The sequence below is a fragment of the Pan paniscus genome, chromosome 3 (genome assembly GCF_029289425.2).
Source record: "Pan paniscus chromosome 3, NHGRI_mPanPan1-v2.0_pri, whole genome shotgun sequence".
Lineage (NCBI taxonomy): Eukaryota > Metazoa > Chordata > Mammalia > Primates > Hominidae > Pan > Pan paniscus.
The window spans coordinates 169,564,122-169,586,455 of record NC_073252.2 but is presented as its reverse complement, the minus strand read 5'-3'; the positions used below and the strand labels follow the sequence as shown (position 1 = coordinate 169,586,455).

The following is a 22,334-nucleotide window of genomic DNA, read 5'->3' as shown; positions in this document are numbered from 1 at the left end:
TTATTTTTCAAAGAAAGAAGTCTCTCATTTTGTGGCAAAAACATGAAAACATCTATGCAAACTGTTATAAAAAGGAGATCACATTGCATATTTTGCTCCGTATTTTCAAACAGTGGTTGAAATGATTTTGCTAGAGCAGTGTGTTTAAAAAAGATGAAGATAATTATGGGTTGGAGAAATGTAGCTATTTGATAGAAAAAATAAAATATATATATAAGCACGTTCTAAAATAATTCCTCTATTTGAATATATTTCTTTTAACAGGCTGGACCAAAAGTTTATTCCATAGCTCAAAGTCTATGCTAATATAAACCCATACACCAAGGCTAATTTAACAATACAGAAATCGTACATTATATTATAATTTAGACAATACGCTAAGAAACCAGAAGAGCAGAAGAGTGGAAATAAAATTTCTTTTTACCATAGTTTACAAACAAATTTTACATAACATTCAAAATGTGACTATGACCCTGAACCATAAAAACTCAAAAAAATGCAGAATCTACTACTAGAAAAGAAAATGACTGAAAAGTCATAATAATTAAGATTTTAGCCAGGTATTTTGGTTGTTAATGAGAGAATAAGATCATTTTTCCTTTGATTCAATTTTGTTCTTAATATTAGCATCTTCAAAAACTTCTGGCTAAACATTAAGTGTGCTTAACAAATTAAAATTGGAACAAGATATTTAAAAACCAAGAATGCATTCACAGATACCATTTGTTGTCAGCAATAATATTTATAATAAAATATAAATTCATAAAAAATATTAAACACCAGTCAATAGCAATTCATTGAGCATCCCTTGTCCATTATGATAAGCAATTTATACTTTACTTCACATTCATAAAAAAGAAAGCTGCTTTTAATACTATACCCTAGATGTCATATATAATTTTGTCCATTTACATACTTTTAATATTGCTTAGTACAGCACTAATCAAGCCACACGTGAAATAGGCCTTAGGGTAGAATCATCAAAATCAGGTTTTGACCATTCCATGATATTTTATATTGATTAAAATTAGCATTTAAGGCTGCTTAAAAGTGGAAAAATTGTTCACAAATCTCTGACTTCCAGGATGTATAATCAAATGAAGGTAATTTAAACATTTTGCTCTAATGATGGAAGGACTTGGAAGCTTATTGAATGTTTATGTTTGTCTAGAAATACACAGTTGGCAGCGTGTAATGCTTACCACCAGCTAGTCTAGACCTACTTACCTTTTATCCTTTGACTTTATGACTCTTTTGCTTGGGCTCATAAATAATAAAAATCAATATTATTAATGAATCTTAGGTGATGTTTTTGTTAGTCATGGCTCAATACTTTGTACTTACTCAAATAAAACCAATAAACCAGGGAATAATATGATGTTTAATAAAATGAGAAATGATAATTTTATTTTATTTTATATTCTTATTTTTTATTCTATACTTTTTTTTGCAATGTATTCACATGCCTATTGTTCTTGACAATGGAACAAATTATATAAGTAGATATAGAAATATTATCTATCTATCTATCTACCTATCTACCTCCCTATCTATCTATTCAATGTCACTAGTGCTGGAAGAAAAATACTATCCAAAACTTGCCATAAACAAGACAATAAAAAGTAGATATGAAAACAAGAACATATTAAATAAATTGATTCATGAGATAAATAATTGTAAATAGGAATATCCTGCCCAATTTAAAGTTTGAGATACAAAAAAATTTAAAAGACTGAAAACATATATAGATCAGATTACTATTTTATATTTATAATAATAGCAAATATTGGTGGCAAATATTTGACTGTTTTACCTGAATGATAATATTTTAAAAATATATTATTTTAAAAAATTTCATTAGAATCTTTACATTTCATCAGTAAAATGAAAATGAAAACCAATTTCCATGGAAAATATCATAGGGAATTGGCATTGTGTATAACTACATAAAATATAATAAATTTATCAATTATCCAGATCAAAGATATTATCATAAGACAAGGACAGATTGTGTCTCAAATAAGTAGAAATATGTAACTGGATATACTTACAGGAACCACATACAAACATATAAAGTATTAAAAATAAAAAAATACTTTTGTGTCCAAAACAGGGTAGTTACTTAAAAGTGTATCCACGTATTTTCTTATAATATTAAAATGATACCCATGGACATATTTTTGTTAGGTAACACCATTAGAAAGTTATGTTTTAGCATACAAATATTATGACACAAAACAATGTGCAATGTCATGTATAATTTTTGTTTAATTGTATCTGTAAATGATATTTTTATTAATGAATGCCTTTGAGCTGGTAACATTAAGGAAAAAGACCCAATTTAAACAACTCCAATACTTCTGAACATCTTTTTCTATTTGAATCTAGCCAATAAACCTTCTTTTATTGAAAACCATTTTCATACACTATTGAAATGAACACAAAAGCAAGTGAAATGAAAGAAGGTCAAAGCTAGGTAAAAAGTAGATAGAAATGTCAGAATGAAAAGTTTAAAAATTAAAAGTTGACCGTAGTGCTAGTACAAACAAGAGGAGATATAATTAATGTGCTTGATGTAATTTAGCATTATGAGAAAAGTTGTAGAATCATTTCACCAAACACAATGTTATTTAATTATCATAACAGTAAGACATTTTTCCCCAAGACACTGCATTTAATATGCCTCTACCAAATAAAGCTTGTCATATCTATTCCAGCTCCTATAAATTTTCCTAATCTCTTTCGCATGTTTTACCTTTGAATTTTCTCCCTTTCTCTCCTTGCTTCTACATTTCTGCTACGTGACTGCTAATTAAAATGAACCTAACTCAAGGTAGATTTCCTTAAAAAGAGTGGGGGTTGTTCAAAGGAGGACTTGTGCTGGAGAATCAAACTAATAGAAGTCTTAAGGTCTGAAGCATTCAAATTAAAATAAGCCCCTTGAAATATACCAGTCTATATTCCCAAAATTACTTCTTTTAATGAAGTGTGCTGCTTCATGGTCACTTGTATTGTGTATTAATGAACTCAGTCAACCACATGCTTTTTTTAAAGATTAGTAAAGTTTTAAAAATAAGCTTTTCCTAAATTGCCGTGGTAGTTATTTAAATGTAAACACACATTGTGCCTACACATTTTATAGTAAATGTTATACAACAGAAATTGCATAATTGAAGAAAGAGCAAATTCAATGGTTATATTTTGTTATTTATGTTATCATTGGCTTATTTGGCTGTGACAGTCTTCTTTTTAATAAAGTTATTTAAATAATCCATATCTTCTATAGCATAGTCAGAGGTCAATATGTCTGATGAAATCTTACAATGTTCAGTATCAAGATCAGTCAAGTCTTGACATAATAGCATATTTAGTCAGGATAAGGTTGACAGAACAAAAATATGCAAATGGAACATTAATTCATGAGTATGACAACTGTTTACTTGCTTATATTCATATGTGTTTGGCAGTACCTATATGATATTTATACATATTTGGATTGTGTATACTCTTATTTTTTCTATACATATAGCTCAACTCAAATAAATTCAATATGTAAAAGACAACTTTTTGACACTTAATTATTTCAAGAAATATTTATCAAGTACTTAATTTGTGGTCAGATAATGCTAAGCACTCTAAGTAAAAAGAGGAAAAAAGATAGACAATTCCTGATTGTATGAGCTCCCTGGGATTGCTGTAGCCAATCTCCACAAACTAGGCAGCTTAAAACTACAAAAGTTAATTCTTCCATAGTTCAGGAGACCAGAAATCTGAAATCAAGGTGTTGGTAGGGATGCACTACCTCTGGAAGTTCTATTAGAGAATCCTTCCTTGCCTCTTCCAGCTCTGGTGGTTGTTGGCATTTCTTGAGTTCTTTGGCTTGTGGCCACATCACTCTAATTCCTGCCTTCGTCTGCACATTGCCTTCTCCTTGGTATCTGTCTGACTTACCACTGCATCATTGTAATCTCTGCCTCTGTCTTCATATCTCATCTACATATTCTGTCTGTGTCTTTTAATCTGTTCATCAAATTCCCCAGTATGTCTTTTGTAAGAAGACTTGTGATTGAATTTAGGGCCCAAAATTTAGGGCAGATAATCTAGAATGACCTCTGCATTTTAAGATCTTCAAATTAATTACATTTGCAATAACCATTTTTCCAAATAAGATAATACTCACAGGTTTCAGGGATTAGTACATGAGCATATCTTCTTAGGTGCCACCATTCTACCCACTAGTATGTTTAAGAAACTTACTGATCAATAGAGAATAAACTACCTAAACAGGTAGTTGATATTCAGACTGATAAGTACCATTATAAGGGCAGAAAAAGAAAATATAACATCAAACTGTTGTATCTAATGCAAACATGGGAGATTAGGAAAGTTTCCCAGAGACCGCTTGATGAAAAGTAGAAATTAACCAGGCAAAACTGCAGAGAAAATATCTTCAAATTCCAGGGGGAAAAAGTATGATACTCCCAGGAAACTAAAAGAAGCTCAAAATGGTTGAGGCTTAGGGAGTCTTGGCAGTGAAATAGTGATCAATCGGATGTGGGTGCATATCAAGAAGACTCGGGGTAAGCTGTATCAAAGAAATCAAGCTTTTATCTGAAGGTGTAAGAGTCCAATAAAGAGAATTTAGACTGGAGTAGCCTGCTCAGTTAAGCACCTTGGATAAACAGCTCTGGCTGCTGTGAGGGTGAACTTGAGAGCAAGCTGGTGGCAGAGTATCCTTCTGAGGGTGTCTCACAGAAATCCAGTAAAGTTTTTAAGGTGATCCCAACTAGGACACTCACAAGGGGTGTAACGAGACGTGGATGAATTCAAGAAAGAGATTGTAGGAAGCACTGCTAGTACAGTTGACCATTGAAAAGTGCTGGGGCTAGGGATATTGACTTCTTGTGCACTCAAAAATCTGCATGTAACTTTCATCTTAACTACTAATAGCCTACTTTTGACCAGTGGCTTTACCAATAAAAGAAACTGTCAATTAATGCATATTTTGCATGTTATGTGCGTTATATACTCTATTACAGTAAAGTAAGCTAGAGAAAATAAAATGTTATTAAGAAAGTCATGAGGGGGTGGGCATGGTGGTTCACACGTGTAATTCCAGCATTTTGAGAGGCCCAGGCAGAAGGATCACTTGTGGTCAGGAGTTCGAGACCAGCCTGATCTCGAACAACTAGACCATAGTGAAACCCTGTCTCAACTAAAAATACAAAGATTAGCTAGGCCCAGTAGCATGTGCCTGTAGTCCCAGCTACTTGGGAGGCTGAGGCCAGAGAATCGTTTGAACTTGGGAGGCAGAAGAAGTTGCAGTAAGCAGAGATTGAGCCACTGCACTCCAGCCTGGGCGATGGAGGGAGACTCCATCTAACAAACAAACAAACAACAAAAAAGGCATGAGGAAGAGAAAAGACATGTAGCGTACTGCATTGTGTTTATCAATACCATAAGTTTGTTTCGTTTGTTTATAAGATGAATTGTCTGAAGTGGCAGGCAACTGCAGCTGTGGACTTCCATCTATGGTACGTATCAAACAACTCTACTTTGTCTTGTAATGTCATGACTCTTCTCTGCTTCTTGGGAGTACTTCCAGCATCACTAGTGGTAATTTGGGTCCCATGGTGCTATTCAAGGTTATGGTTTTACACTAAGCATGGCCAGAAATATGAGAGAATTGTGATATCATGTTTTACTGAGATAGCGATTTACTAGACAGATGAACTGCTCACTTCTCCAAGTGATTAGCATCACACAGTGTTTTAAGCAGATGCTCGTGATACTTGAACCCACTGTAATAGCACAAGGAGTGGCTATGAAATTCCTGCAGTAGTACAGTACGTATTACAGTTAATTTCATGCAATTATAATCCAATACTGCATCTTTATATTTGTTTACATTTCTTTTGATTGTGAATGGTGCCAGGTATGGTCTGTAAGTGTATTATAACTTGTGATAATCTTTTTACTTTTTATAATAGATTTTTGTGTATTTTTATGGTAGCACATAAAATAGACTAGTACCTACATATATTTTATGCATTTGTAACATAACTTTTTTTATATTACTAGACTACATGGTTTGTCTGCAAGCTTTTTTCAAATTTTCTGAAAATCTCCAAAAAAATTCCAATGTATTTATTGAAAAAAATCCACATGTAAGTGTACCTATGCAGTTCAAACCTATGTTTAAGGGTCAACTATACTTAGCATTCAATTGAATCTGAGAGTAAAGATAATGAAGGTACGGAAGACAGTGATCACCTTTCAGCTTGAATGCTGGAATAGTATCCAGGTTACTTCCTTTAGATAAGATAAGATAAGATACAGAGAAGGAGGAAAGGTATAGGGAATGAAAGGAATTTAATTTCAGACTTCTAAAATTTCAAATATCTGTTTCTAGATTTTAGCTTCATATGTGGTTCATATCGTAAGGAGGGAAATTTGGATTAGAGAAAATAATCTGGGAGTCAACAACCTAAATTTGATAACTGAAATTCTGAAGGCTTGTGAGTGATGGTCCCAGGGAGAGTGCAGAACAAGAAGTAATTGTACAAACACCTGTGAAATTACATAATTCAAACTTAAAGTTGTTGGAACTTTAAATTTTCTGAGCCTTGAGAAGAGTATGGCTATGCGCCCTGAGTCACAGAGCATGCGGTTGCAACTTCTACCTTTTTCCTGTAAATAATTAAGACCAATTAATTATTTCCTGTAAATAATTAAGTGGCTGTCATAAGATCCCCTTAGATCATTGCCTCTATTCACAGAGTAATAAAGTAATCTTCCTTGTAATGTAGCAGTCTGTAATCAATCAAATAGCTGTGGCATATGCACTAGTCTTGTATGGCAAATGTGACCTTGTTGGAACTTTTTTATCTCTGCCTATATAAAGTGTAACCTTAAGTTCTCCACTTTGGAACACTGATCCCATTCATTTGGAGTCCATGTTTCCAGGTGGCTGTTCTCAAGTTTTGCATTTGAATAAACTCTATACTTAATAGTTTCTGAATCTCATTATTTAAGGTTGACACTCCCGATGAGCATATTTTTAGGAAAAGAACACAAGTAGGAGTCTGTAAAGGACACTGGTAAATGTACGTGGTATGGGTGTTGGTTGGGAATGGCAGTGAAGACAGAAAAATTAAAATAGGGGTGTGCACCGAGAAGCCTGAATTACCAGCACACACCACTTGATGTTTTCCTGTTCTACTCTCTTTTCTGTCTTCCAAAAGCTACTTTTTCCAATCCCTTCTCCCCTCAAATCTCCTACCTCACCACCTCTTTTCAGATGAAGAAGACCGTTTTCAGTAGGAGTGTTAAGCTAATTTCTAACAAGTAATACGACTAATGATATGCGGCTTTGAAACAACTAACTAGAGATTGCTGATGATATTGGCGAAAGGGGTTAATGCAGATTAGCAGGAGTCAGATTCAGCCTGAGGTGGGTAGAAACGGAAAGTCAGGAATGACTCCCCTACCCCCTCCAATAGGGGGAGAAACCTCAGCATGTTTAAATATTATTGTGAGGGATGTTTTGAGAGGAAAAGGCTGAAAATAAATGAATGAGAAGAAAAACAAAATATGTGGACGTTCCTAAAGAAAGTTGTGATTCATAGTCTGGATAGAGGTTCCATATTTATCTTAAAGCTAGAGATGTTTTTCCATAGTAACAGGAGGCAAGTAGAGAATTGGGAAAACACCCATGCAAATGGCAGTGCTTTCTGGTTTTATGACATGAGTCGTGGTTCTCCCCAAATGAAAATCCTATACGCACAGTGAAAGATGAAGGAAGGCTACCTGCTAAGCATAATAAAAGAGGTGGTGGCACGGGAGATTTGAAGAGAGAAAGAAGATTGGAAAAAGCAGTTTCCGAAAACGACGAAGAGAGCTGAATAGGAAAATGTGGAATGATTCTTTTCAGGTAGTTTATGTTTCACTGTACCAGTTTATACTTTTAACTTGTGAAAGATTGTTTCTGTTAAGGTGACACAACTAAGCTATATTTACTTTCTGGTTGCGTAGTTTGGAATAAACTGACAGGTCCCAGCATTACAGATAAACCAATGACAACAAAGAGCAATAGCAGAAGACTTGAGCTAAAAAATATTTCTCACATCACACACATTCTAATAGTTGGAAACACGGTTATGTTCAACAGAATGTTTTTTACGAAGCAAAAGATTCAAGTTTTTGAAGTGTCTCATCTTTCATCTATTCATCGGGCTAATAATTGATCCAATCAGTCCCTATGTGAAACTTGTCTTTTAAAGGAAAAGGAGGAAAAGAAAAGGCTCTAAGAAGTTGGGAAGATGAGAGAAGAGGTGTAGAGTGATAGACTTGCTTGTATTTCTGCACTTTTCTTGAACTCTATCTATTGGTTTCCCTGATGCTTATTTTCCTCTCTGTATTTCGTATATTAGAACTCAAGATCTTTGTCGTGGAATGCCAAAGATCTTCCAAAAAAATGTAATTTCCTTTGGCTTGTGAAAGAAAAATTAAAAGTTTCTACGTAAGTTAAGAGGGGGGACAATTCCATTACATAGTTGTTAATCTGACACCATTCTGCTAGGCTATCTGAAAAATGGTAAAATTCACTCAGCTAGGGAACAGAAGCGTTTTTATCTTCCCCCATCACTTAATTTTACACAGCTTTCCATTCCCCTGTCTTTCCGGCCAGCTGGTTTCTTGGAAGCACTAGAAGAGGGCGTGAGAAAGCACTTCCTTCATCAAGTTACTCAACTATGGTCTCCAGCCGCATTATTCTTGATTTTTCCAATTCTACCTGACTGTTGGATGCAACCAGAACAACAACGTTAAAACTCAAGTTAGATGAAATAATAAAGTATTCAGCCCTAAAGACATTCTTTGAGAATTGTCTTTGGCAACTAGACTGATTTAATGACACAATTTAAAAGATTGTTTTTTCCCTGAGGGCAGAATACATGTTCAGAAATTAACACCATGTAGTAAGAACAGAACTAAAAATATGAGGGGAAAGGTCATCAAAATAGCATTCGTTGTTCATTGCATATTCTGGGAAGAGCTACATTCTCTGTTGAAATCTAATTTGCTTCTGACAGGTGGGACCACATGAGACCTTGGTTCAAGTTACAAAAACTTTTGAAACAAGTGCCATATTATTTTCTGTATGGGCTAATCAAGAATTTAAAAAGTGAAAGAAGAAGTTAAACATGATTCAAACACTTTTAAAAACTACTTTAAAATGCAAAAATATCAAGAGGCATTGATGGATCTAGAAACAAAAAATAAAAATAAAAATGCAAAAATGTATCCAAAAAGGGAAACATATTCATGATGGTTCATGAAAGAAAGTGTGTGGGAACATGTTTTTTCTCTTTTTCCAATCTTAACTTTCTAGAATTCTAACAAGTAATAATAGGAACATGCTTTTTCTCTTTTTCCAATCTTAATTTTCTAGAATTCTAACAAGTAATAATAGATAACATTTTAAATTGCTTATCATGTACAATCCAGTTTTCTAAGCATTTTATGCAGATTAGCTTATTAAAGCCTTACACCATCTAAATCCATTAGACACTCTTTTTATACTCTTTTTAGAAATGAGAAATCTAAGACACAGGGAAGATAAGTAATTTGTCCAAGGTCTTTGAGTAGTTAAATAATGGAACTGGAACTAACACCAGGGAGTCTGGAGCTAGTGTCCATGCCCTTCACCACTGTGCATATTGACTTTCATAGTTAAATTATTATATCATTTCTTTTGTTGCAATGACCTAGGATATTTCCGATGCAGTTGTAATATATGGTGAACTTCATATAATCTCAATAGTTGATATTGACAGAAAAATCCCTGTACTATCTCGACAAGTTTTTTTAATCTCTTTGCATTTGTAATATAAGATAGTAATATTTTTTTTTATATATATATATATAAAATGGATTTGTGTTGAGGACTTAAGAGCAGTTTAATACAGTGTCAGAGAAATGTTAGAAGCTCAATAAATGTGACCTTAAAGTTTATTAATATGTGGACTTTTATTTTTACTTTTATTGTTGTTTTATTATAATCACTTTATCCTTTTATTATGAATATATTATCTTAATATTTTTTGGCAACTGGATATTAGTTGCAATAAGTACCGCCACCCACCCATCTATCCCCACTTACTATACTACGCTTAAGTACACTCTTGCTTGTTTATTTGTTTGTTTCTTTCACTCTGTGTATCTGGTCATCATCAGCATTTATGTTGACAGGTAGCTTGCTTACTTATTGACAAGGTGGCTGTATGGTTTCCTGACATCTCCTTTCAGTATTATAGTCGTCAATCTTTTTCATAAGATTATATAAACTATAATAAATATCTGATTACCCATCTATCATCTTTCTAGCTAAGACATCTATAATATATATATATGTGTGTCTGTATATATATATACATATATATATATTCACAGTTTATAGACTATTTCAGAAATTTTTAATTACCTCTCTAAAGTAGTAAGATATTTGCATGGGAAAAAAACTCAGACATCTCTGCCAGGAGAAACATTCAAACTATTAAAAGCACAGACTCTAAATTTACCTTTTGGATAATAACCATTGCTGCTTCTCTCTTTGCTTTATTTCACTTGACTACCTCCATCCTCCTTGGGACTGTCCCCTCAATCTCTCAGGGCATCAGCCTTCTCCTGACTTGTATCTTACCAACCAGGGTCCTACATCCAGCCATTTACATCAATGCTGACCTCACCAGTATCCATTATCCATCTTAAAAATATAAGATATTTTAGTTAAATATTTAGTCTTACCATTTAATCTAGTATAATTTTGTTTAAATTTCTACAATTGTGTGTAACTATAATCAAGAGAATACCAGGAACAAATTATCAAGCCTAATGACATTTTGAAACCCTTAAACAATGTGGCTGTTTACATTGCCAATTAGTTTCTTTTTCTATAAATCCAGAGCTCATGGACTCAAATTCTGTCTTTGTGCCTTCCTTACTTGTGAATTCAGTTATATAGAAGAACCTGTCAATGAATTTGGTGGACGATTAAATCCTAAAGATACAGACGACTTAGAGTGGGACCACATACAATCATCACACAATAACTTACATATTTTTTACCTCTTCTAAACTCTAAATAATTTGAGCATGTATTTATTGTAAAGCCATGTAATCCAGCCTTATATTAAAGTGTATATATGCCTTTTTTAACTAATAGATTAGAACTTAATTGAAAACAGGTTTATGGTTTAATTGCTTATTTCCCTCTGGGTCTATCCCAGTATGGTGCACATATTGCATATCCAAAAATATGGTATCAACAATAAAAGAAAAATTGAGAGTGGTAGATTTTATGTATTTTATTATATCTTTTTTAGGTGTACACAATATTTAAGGTTATTTACTACCTTCAATGGATGTTCTAAAAAGTCAAGAAAGTATAGATTGCTATTTGTAAAGCTTCCCTCATTATTTACCATGTACCAAGCAATTTAAACATACAATCCAATTATTTCTCCTAGCTACCCTATTATGAGGTAATTTTTGTGTTTCCATGTGTGGAACTGAGGTTTAAAGATGTCAAGTAGCATGCCCACAGTTACATACTTCTGTAAGGGATGAGGCCCACATACGAACTTGAAGTATCTGAACTCCCCTTTGCTTAATGCCAACCCTGTGTAATTTCTATAAGAAGAACGGGCACAATGCAATATGTTTTATCTGTCCCCTAATTCTACTGAAAAAAATGCTAACTCCATAAAGTAGCTGAATGATTTTGAGAGTTTTTATTCTACTTTTTAACTTTTTTTCTCCTCGAATAATCCAGCCAAACTCATGGCCAAGATTTAAACAGCAACAACAAAAGCAGTTCTCAGTTTCTTGCCTGTAATTAGTAAGAAGAAAAAAAATGCTTATATTGACTCATGGACTTTATTTTTATAGGAAATGACAGTAGTCACTACAAAGAAATATTGCCTCTCTTTTTTCTTTTTTTTATTAAAAGCTTCAACTTTTGGATAGTTTTCAATACAATACATCAAGAACTAATTTTAGTAATTTTTGTAATAAACAATAAAAAAATTAAAATTATCAACTTATCCTTAAGTATGAAATCCAAAATGTTAAGAAAAATGCCCTTTTAGTTTCTAAGACTCTATTGGCTTATTCAACAGTCCTCCCTACTAGATTCAACACACCAGTGATGTTGCTCTGCTGTGCTGTCTTGACAATGCCTCTAAAAGAGAAGCCATCTGTAAATATTTATTAAACAAACACTAATTACCTCAGTAAAGGCAATGATTGCTTATAAACACTTGTGTGTAATAACTATATATATATATATATCCGTTAAGCCTTGTTATATGCTGTTAAAGATGCTAAGCATTTAATCCTCATTATAACACTACAAAAAAGTTATTATCACCTGCATTTTACTAATTAAGAAAACTGATCCAGGGAAGAGCCATAAGTTCTTAAATGTCACAACGTACTAAGCCAGAATTTTTAAGCCTAAATAATTTGATTCTAGAGACTACACTCTGACCTAAAAAAGAACAAGACCCAATACTACAGAAATTCTGATATTTCTCCTTAAGTTCAATTGGATTTTCCAGCTGGGGAGACATGTCAGAAATAAGGGCAAAAGGCTAGGAGTGGGGGCTCATGCTTGCAATCCCGGCACTTCGGGAGGCTGAAGTGGGGGGATCTCTTGACACTAGGAGTTGAGACCAGCCTGGGTAACATAGTGAGACCTTGTCGCTACAAAAAAATTTTTTAAAAAAGTTATCCAGGTATCATGGCGCCTGCCTGTAGTCCCAGCTACTTGGAAGGCTGAGGCAGGAGGACTGCTTGAGCCCAGGAGACTGAGGCTGCAGCGAGTTACAGTTGCACCACTGCACTCTAGCTGGGGTGGCAGAGTAAGACCTTGTCTTGGGGAAAAATAAATAAATATATGAGGGAAAAGGAAAGGCCACCTCACTAAAACTTATGTGGCATACCTAACAATTTGGTCATTTTTAATATAATGAAAAAATTCAAAATTATTATAATTTTCTCTGGATTTCTAGATTTCAAGTATTGAAATCATAGTCCATGAATATTTGAATACTTGAAATAATTCAAAATTGGCCTTCTTAGCCCTTATTGAGAAACCACCAGTCCTTAAGACAGGTGGTAGCTACTATCATGCTCTATAACAAGCACAATTGTGTTAATTATATTACATTATAACAGTGACTCTCCTATTTATAATCTGTGCCATACTAACAGGCTAAATCCTCATTGTGAGTTTCACACTTGCTAAGTAGATGTAAGCACTTCTAGAGATGGATGCATTTTCTTTATCTTTCTGCATACTTTTCTAGAATACTTCATTTCAATGGTGCTTCAAATTCTCCTACCTACCTATTGTGGATTCAAAGCAATGGAAAAAACAAAAAGTCACAGAAGTTAAAAATATTGCAGAAAACACAACAGATGGGTGGATTTAATTTTTCTTTATAAGTGAAACTATGTATATGGGTATATGTACCTGTGTATGTCTGTTGCTAAATGAATTAATAAAATGAATACATTTAATTTGAGAGTACCAATAATTCAGTTCACATCTTTTTGCCCTACCACACTGGAAGCAAAAACCTTGGTGGAAACATTGATGTGCTTTACCTTGAATTCATCATTAGCCCTAAATATACCTTTATTTGTTCACCCTCTTTCTGATGCCATTTTGCTTGTTAAGCAGTGACAGACATCAACACATTAGTGAAGAAAGTTAGAGGTCATGTTGCCTTGAAGTTTTGTGAATGCTTGTCCTTCTTTACAACCTTTAAATGAACCCTATATAGATATATTTTATGTGTCTAAATACATATTTCCATAGCACACAGGTTTTTTATCTGTTGTTTTTTGTTGTCCATTCAAGCATTACGATTACATTTTGAGATAATTTAGAAATCATTAGCTGTACAGTGAGGTGATAAGGAGAGCAAGTTTAGGATAGTGTGTTTTTACTGTCATCTTCAGAACCTTCCATTTCTTTGCACACTTGCACCTTTGTTTAATAACAGTAATTTTGTAAACACATGCAAATATGAGCAAAAGAAAAGAACATGGTCTCCTTAGATGGTTTTAAAGATCTGAAGTTTCCAGAGCTAAAACTCTTCCCCATAAGCAAGCCAATCAAGGGGGAAATGGGAATACATGATGCATGAAACATATCTAAGTCTGATTCTATATTCCACTTACATCTTCTGATTCCTTCTCATGATTTTAAGTTTTATCTCTGCCTGTAATGTTATTGTTGATGTCCCTCAGCTGTCTTTCATTTGTATAAAAATGTTGCAAGGAGAGACATGGCTGCAAACTTTCTAAGGGTTGTCATGGCTACTCCTGACAAACAAACAAAAAAATTCAATCCTTTCTTCTACACCACTTAAACCACTCAACCTTTCTCACCCTTTTCCTATATATTCCAACTTGATTTGGCTCCTTTTATAGGGAAAACTTATAGGAAACTAATTGATTCAGCACAGCTTGTCTAACTCAGAAATGAATAGAGGGGAAAAATTATTTATTTATTTTTTTGACCAGATTGTGAACAGAAGACTGTGTTTCACACTCTGTCTCCCATGGGGCAATGTGATGAACTAATCATGTAGTGATCTAATTAAGATACTTGTTACAGTGTTCCGTGTGGCGCCACCCTGTAGTGATTCTGAATGGATTTTCCATAAATTCCAGAAAAGGTCCTTTAAAACCCTAATTTAAAGTCTACATCTTAGCTAATTAAGAACACTGTGGCTCAAACTAATGTGTCCTTTCATATCTAGGGTATTGATAATGTGCCATCCTGAGTGTAGGTGTAAATTTTTCCTCCTGTCCTTAGCTCTTCCAAACTCTAAGGTATTTGCTAAAAAAGGAACACAGACATAAATTTTACAGCTTTAGTGATCAGCATGTTAAAAAAAAAATGCCTAAGACAGTTTGCATACACTGGGTACCAATTATCTGATATTTTCATATTTTCATGTTATAAAACAAGTTTTAAAAGCCACTGGAAAAAATATTGTTGTTCAAAAAGAAGGCTCCCCTGCAGTGTAGGGCTGATTAACATTAGATGAATTAGACAAAGATGCTAAGGTATCCTTTTCAGAATTTTTTTTTAATGGAGGTAAAGTCACATATCTGTCAAGCACAGTTTACAAGACAGAAACAATGCATTACCCCACAATATTTTCCATATATAAGGTGTTAGCTCTCAGGACTTTATTCATCTTGTTATGTGACACACACGAAGAGCCCTACTTTAAAAATAGAAATTCTGAAATTCAAATAAATAACAGGGTTCCACAATTTCAAAGAGACATAGAGGACCTAGGCTTTTTTTTTTTTTTTAATGTGGTAGAAAATCTAGGACAATATAAGCTTCTAAAATCATTCTGAACAGTTCTGAGAAAGTCTGTTTTAAAATTCTAAGATTTTGGCCCTCATTTTTATTTAAAAAATTGCAAGATCCTCTTCATATTCTAGATATTCTTGAATTATTTCTGTAATTAATATTATTTCCAAGTTACTTGCTAAACTACTATTACAGTTACTTTTTTTGGAATTTGGGGTTTTTAAAAATGTATTTAGGAAAAGAAAGTATTTGGTGCTAGATTTTTTTTCACATATTCTTGAATAAGTGATTAAGAAAAGAGAAATACAATAAGACTGGATATAGTACTTTTGTTCTAAAATATAGCATTATTCTATGTATCATCCTAATTCACAGCTTATGACCTAAATATGTAAGTGGTATTTAATGCAAATACAGCTGAAACAAGAGAAGAGGAGCATTTCAAATGTTTAAACAGAAAAATGAAGCTAAGAATTACTTTAAAATGATTATATAGCAATCATTCTCAGCTAAATATATTATCAGTAGATTCTTTTAATATACATATATATTTCTAAATGACATAAAGGAGATACTTATATCATCCCAATAACAAAAAAAGACAAAATTAAGTCAATGGAAAATAACACATCACAATTATAATAATGTAACATCTAAATAAAAATTTAAAAATATAATTTTTATAAAATCTTAAAATCTCAAGAACTTCATATTTATTTCAGTGACTTGATTTCAATTTTGCAGATCCCAAACCATAAAAAACTTTTAATTGTATCGTGTTATTAAAACTGTTATATCGATCCTCTTTGGTTTTCTGAGAGTAAAGGAAAAAGAAAAACTTTGAAATAAATAACTTGGTAATTTTTACGTCCTTGTTTCATTTTCTGCAACATAAATGCAGAAAATTTTAAAATATTAGAAAATTATCTTAAATATTATTTTTAAATGAAGGTCTAGAAAATACAAACAATTAATGTGTAATCACACAGTAGATTAGAGAAAAAAAGTGTTAAATACTAAACATTGTGAAAATTAATCCACATGGTTCCCATCAGTGTTTCCTGTTTCACTTCCCTTTATTTTATTTACTTCAGATTGCAGAATTAGTACAATTTGTACTCAATACTAGATAGAAAAATTATTAATGATATCATCTGCTAAAATATAAATAATGTATATTTTAAAAGAATTAGCCATTCCATAATTTTGAATTTCCATAAATTAAATTATTTCCCTGTAACCTTTTCTAATAATTAAACTATTTAAAACAGTGCAAGTTTTTCAGCTCTTATGACCACTACCACATGATACTCAGAACTAGAACCCTTGGCTGTTTTACACATAAGTACTGTAAAAATAGTTCACTCATTTGGGCACGTGACTTGTTTGACTAGCCTCAGTACTTATTGCTGTCAGTGCTTCGATCTGCACATTATCTTCATCCTCAATATTTTGCAACTTGGGGAGAAATATAGTAATAAATGTGTTCTGGGGAATATTTAGCAATTAACCATGAAAATGTCCTTTAAAAATTAATTGCTAAATAGAAATAACATATTACCCAGTAGCCAAATTATGTTTCAATTTAAAACCTATGTGTTTAGCCACCTTGCTAACATTGCAATATATACATACATTAGCCAAATATTACATCACAATATTAAGCATGTTTTAAAAGTTGCTTTTTATTTGTTCCAATATCAATATTAATGACTTAACTCTTACTTACCCAAAACTTGCTTATTGAGGACAACATATCCTAATTTTCCTTCTAATTATAATAAATAATAGAATAAAACCAATGAAAATGAACTGTTTCTATTTTACAGTGAATTATATTTTTCATTAAGTAATCAATTAATTTCTACCTTTTAAATTTTATTTTTTAATCTATAAAAAGTATTAGTTTTAAAACCATTATTTAGGTAATATTAAAGTAGATGACTGACATTCATTTTGGGGCTTATTTTCTTCCCCACTTGGTTTCAAAGACTTTACATAGAGTTATTAAACTGGAATGTCATACAATATCCATCAATTTCAGTTATTTATTCTACAGTATACGAAAATTCTCTTGCCACCCCATGTCTTTTATATCCATTACTTTATTACCTGAAATTAAGTATCATTTGCACTACAGAAGAACCAGAAATAAGGAAACAGTCAATTATTATAATGACAGATCAGAGAGTTAAACTGTCACAGTTATTTTTTTCTGCTATTAGACAAACAATTTTCTCATTAAGGGTCAAAATTAATAGAGTCAATGTGAAGGTTGTAAGAATCTCATTAATAAAATTAATTAGCGCTTTATGTTAGCTATACCAGCAAATACTTCAGATGGTTATTGTTAATTGAATTAGCAAATTTCAAGAAAAAATAATTTTGCCTTTCCTGTTTTACCAGCATGGAGTGGAGATTTTACATAATAGCATATTGACTACTAAAGTTATTAAAATCCTGTTTTACATCAAGGGTTGAATGATGTAAATAAGAACAAAAAAAGTTTCACATCCAAAGTGTCCATCTTCTTTTTTTCACTGGAATGACAAAACAGAATATACTTCAAACCAAAGTTGAATTCCTATTAGAAAGGATAATAAATATTAACAACTAAATGAAAATATGTCAACATTTTTCCTCGAAATAACAATCCACTAAAAATCCATGGACAACTCATTCTCTTTAAAGTTTAGAGACTGGTAATGATTTCTTGTCATAATGAAAAAGCAGATTACCTCTTTATATTGCACAACTAACCACTGTGCAAAAAGAATATTAAACTTCATTAAGTATAAGAGCAAATATTTAATGGCCATTACTATATATTGCTGTTTTCCAGGAATGGACTACTTCAACATTTTCTATGTGTGGAAGGTACAGAGTGTTCATGGGTGATGACCCTTGAAATTAAGAATATTAATATTCCAAGGTGATGCACAGGACTAACTGAAAAAGTGGTTTATCAATATCATGAAGAAGACTGCATTCTGTTGTTAAACATTTAATTACGGAAGCTATTTTATTTATTAACAAACAAGGAATTCGACAACATTGATTTTCATCAACATTTTGGGAAGTCTATTTTGCATTATTGTTCACCAGGGAACACAGTTATTTTGGTCCATGTTAAGTCATGAGGTATATACATACTAATGAGTTACATATTAAGTAGAAAGAAAATATATTATACTACATATCTTTAGTATGGGTGTTTCCAATATGACAGCAAGCTGTTAGCAACATACTGTTATCAAGCGACTGTGAAACGGAATGAACGTCCTTAATAACTCTGCCTGTGTGCCCCATGGCAGCACCTTAGCAACAGGGGAGACGAAAGAGAGACTTTAAGTTTCGACAGGGTAAAAAGCTGTTGCTAAGCAAAATTTACAACCAAAATACTGAAAACCATAGCTTGATTTTTAAAGAACTACTTCACAATCTTAATGATTTAGTTGGCCCAATTCACCTGAACATAGACATGCATGCCAAATGGAAAGCAAAAACCTATCCTTGTCATTAAACTTGCACCTAACCCACTCCCACCTCCATAGCTGAACAGTTACCTTTCATCCACCTCAAGTCAAAATCAACCTAAGACCAATGGTGAAAGATTATCTTCTCTTCTTCTTGACCTGTCTTATCCTTCTTTACTAGTTGTACATGTCACGATGTTACTGGCTGCAATCTTAAAACATCTACTTGCTTAAACCCCAAAGTCTCTAGAGTCTTGTAATAATCAGCTCTGTCAAGACTTGGGGGAAAACCCAAGGCGATCCCACACCGGCTGTCTCGAGTCCCCGCGCGAGGATCACTGCCTTACCAATCCTTCTGTGATCTTTCTCTGGGTGGCACTTACCTGCTGCTCCCCGGGCTCCGCTGACTTCACCAGGTGCTTATCCTTGTACAGAGACCAGAGACCAACGTTAGGCAGGAAAATTAAAGCCACCGTGAACAACAAAGTCATCTGCAGAAATCTCTTCTGTTTCCTCTTCATTGCAAATGGTAACAGAGAAGAAAAGTTAAAGGAGATGGCTCCCTGACTGCTTCTTGTGTTTAATGTCAAATTCCTTTCCTCTCCCCTGCGAAGCACCAGAAACTGAGAAGCTACAAACTTTTGTTGCGTGCTCAGCACCAATCTGCAGGATTCAGAGGGAGTTGGCCATCTGCAGAACAAACGCACAGTTACTTTCCCCCCAGAAAACTATGACGAAGGCATTATCTATTGGCTTAGAAATAAATGACTTGACTAAAGAAATCATTAAGCCCATTGACCTCCATTAATATAAAGCAATAGAGTAAATATAGTCGTTTCATTGACTAAAGGTAAGTTATAAAAAAGTCAACAGCCTGCTAGATACTGAGGTAACTGGGAGTTTTTGTTGCTGTTGTTGTTGTTCGCCCCCCACCCCCTTAGTGTGGGAGGGCTGGGTCGGGGTGGAGCGGGTTAGGAGACAGAACTGAGAGGAACTGGCTCAACCCCTTCAAGTGTCAGGAAGAAAAGTGTCCGCTTTTGACATTGGAACAGCGTCACCTTCTTCGTCTTCCCTGAACATCTTTTCCTGCGCTCCCCTTGGGATAACCCACCTGAACTCAAGTTCAACTCCCTCCGGAGCCAGCTTGCCGGCGGGCTCCACCGGGATCCAGGGACTCGGGATCCGGGCAGAACTCCGGTTCGGATGGAGGTCCACGAACTCCCGGACCCTCGCGCGCTGTCTACACGCTCCTCTGCAGGCAGCGGCTGGGAGCCCCGGGAACCTGGTGGAAAGGAGGCTACAGATGTCAGCGGAGTCCAGCCAGGAAGTGGTGGCGCCGCGACGTCCCTTCCTCGCGCGGTCCTCGGAATGCGATCCTCTGAGAAGTGAGCGCTCTGCCCATCAATCTCGTCCCTTCCCCCGGTGACGCTCTCACGCTCCGCTGTTCATGTTACCATTCTTTTCTGGCAACTGAACGAACCCACAGGACCATCACGAGCACCTAAAGGGCAATATTTTTAAATCTCCTCTTCTCGTAAAGGGGATGGAGGCGGAGAAACCGAAGTCTGTGCTGGGCTTGGAAGCGGACGAGGGCGCTGCGAGGAGGAGCGGAAGGCGGAGATGCGCCGCGGCTGCACACGGTCGCCCGCGCCCCACTCCCCGGCGCCTGCCTTCCGCGGAGACGTCGCTGGTGTCTGCCACGTGCGGCAGCCCGGAGCCCAGGAGGGGAGGGCGGGCCGCCGGGCGGGGGTGGGCAATGCCGCCCGGCCTCCAGACGCTATATAAACAGACCCGGACGCGAGGCAGCGGCGGAGGGCGAGCGTGACGCTGGAGGAGGAGTGGGAGCTCCCAGCCTGCGCGGGTCCTCTCTTACCCTGCCAGGGCTTTTCCGGGTAATCTGGGACCGACAGGGATGCCAGCACCCCGTCATCTCACCCAAAGGGCGCCAGGCCAGAGATTCCTGGGGAAAAGTCGCCGGCTGCAGGCGGTTGTCCCAGGAATTCCTCCATGGTGACGGCGGGAGCGCGGCGAGCCGGGGCGCGGCGGCTGCGGGAGGTGGAGGCGACCCGGGACAGGGCCGGTCCCAGGGAGAGGGGATCCCCCGGGCCGCGCGTTCCGCCGTTCAGGCCAGGTAGGGGGTGGGGAAGGAGGAGGAAGAGGATCCCGAAGCAAGACAGAGCTGAGGCTCAGAGTTCTCAGGCAGCAGCTTCTGGAGGACACCGTGGAGACCCAAGGCGGCTTTATTTGGGTCTGCAAATACCCGGGGCCCCGGTTAAGATTTGGCAGGGCCACCCCGCTCCTCCCCCGCCTTGCACGACCGCACTCCGCGCGCCTTGTCACTGCGAGGGCTACCTGTCCTCGCACACTCCTCCGCGATGGCCAGAAAACGTGGGACTCGAGATAAGACTCTGGCAGATGGTACTCCTCCCTCCGCCTAACGTATCAATGCACCAACGCCCCTGACCGCACACTCAGGAACCTGTGGCAGCCTCGCCAAGGGACAGCGTGCCCAGCACCGTGCACTGGGCACTCTTGGATCTGGAGCTCACAACTCCGGAAGGAATGGGGACTTAGATGAGGTGACAGACATGCATGCAATGCAGGCTGAATCCGCCTGTCTGGAGCCAAAAAGAAACGCCATGGTCACCTCTTTGTTACAACCTGGATATGATGCCCACATGCGTGGGGTAGACATGCTTGGGATAGATAAGCCTATGGACTTTCAGACGGTATTTTCTCTTTCCCTTTTTTCTTCTTTCTCGTCCTCATCTCTGTCCCTCCCTCCTTTTCTTCTCGCCCTATCTCTTCCTCCCTTTCTACTCTCTCTCTCTAGTGTCTCACTTGAGAAAGACCTAGATTTGAGTGGGAAGAGTTATGCCTTAAACTGTTCTTATTATAAATTCAAAATGTACTTGAAGAATACAGATCGACTGTATGATTGCATGAATAAAGCGCTATGCTGTAATATTTGTTTTTGTGAATCACTTGAATTTTAAAAGTCTAAAAATATATTTAATAAATGTTGTTGAATGTGTCCTTTATATAAAGACCAATTACCTTTAGATTTTATATAAATGCAACTTAATCTAGAGTGCAAGGGACTTAATTCCTCACCCCCACCCCCACACATACACTATGCCTTTTGTAGTCTGCGTTATTTTCTAACCTTTTTCTCTCTAAGGAAGTGCAGTTTTGAAACACAGAAATGTGAATTCTGGGAAGCAACATAGCAGGGAGAGGTTTCCTGGGAATATTGTCAGGTGCTCAAGGAAATAAATTTGGAGAATCATTTAATTATATTGGATATATTTTTAAGTACTGATACAGTTATTAATTTTCAAAGTAAAATAACTCAAAAGTGCACTTGGAATTAAAAAAGTAAAATCTCTCACATTTTAAACAATACCTGTTTTTTAATACCTTAAAAAATAGTCTTGGGTCAGGAATGGACATAC

General features: G+C 35.6%; 2 protein-coding genes across 3 annotated transcripts in view; one reads left to right on the top strand and one right to left on the bottom strand.

Moving 5' to 3' along the window:
- GALNTL6 (polypeptide N-acetylgalactosaminyltransferase like 6) overlaps window positions 1–20,124 on the bottom strand; it is a 1,235,992-nt gene extending 1,215,868 nt beyond the window's left edge. For both annotated transcript variants that reach the window (XM_034959428.2, XM_063603996.1), the window contains exons 1-2: window positions 19,991–20,124; window positions 19,263–19,569 (exon numbers count right to left, since the gene is read on the bottom strand). In XM_034959428.2, the coding sequence (XP_034815319.1) occupies window positions 19,263–19,400 (138 nt within the window). In that variant the 5' untranslated portion in view covers window positions 19,401–19,569; window positions 19,991–20,124. The remainder of the gene's footprint in view (window positions 1–19,262; window positions 19,570–19,990) is intronic.
- Window positions 20,125–20,886: 762 nt separating this feature from the next.
- On the top strand, window positions 20,887–21,844 carry LOC130541472 (uncharacterized). Its single transcript, XM_057302212.1, has one exon. The coding sequence runs from the start codon at window positions 20,887–20,889 to the stop codon at window positions 21,340–21,342; it is 456 nt and encodes a 151-aa protein (XP_057158195.1). The 3' UTR covers window positions 21,343–21,844.
- The last annotated feature ends 490 nt before the right edge of the window (window positions 21,845–22,334 follow it).

Excerpts from the sequence above, each read along its gene's own strand:
- LOC130541472 (XM_057302212.1), top strand. The coding sequence starts at position 20,887 with ATGGTGACGGCGGGAGCGCGGCGAGCCGGGGCGCGGCGGCTGCGGGAG.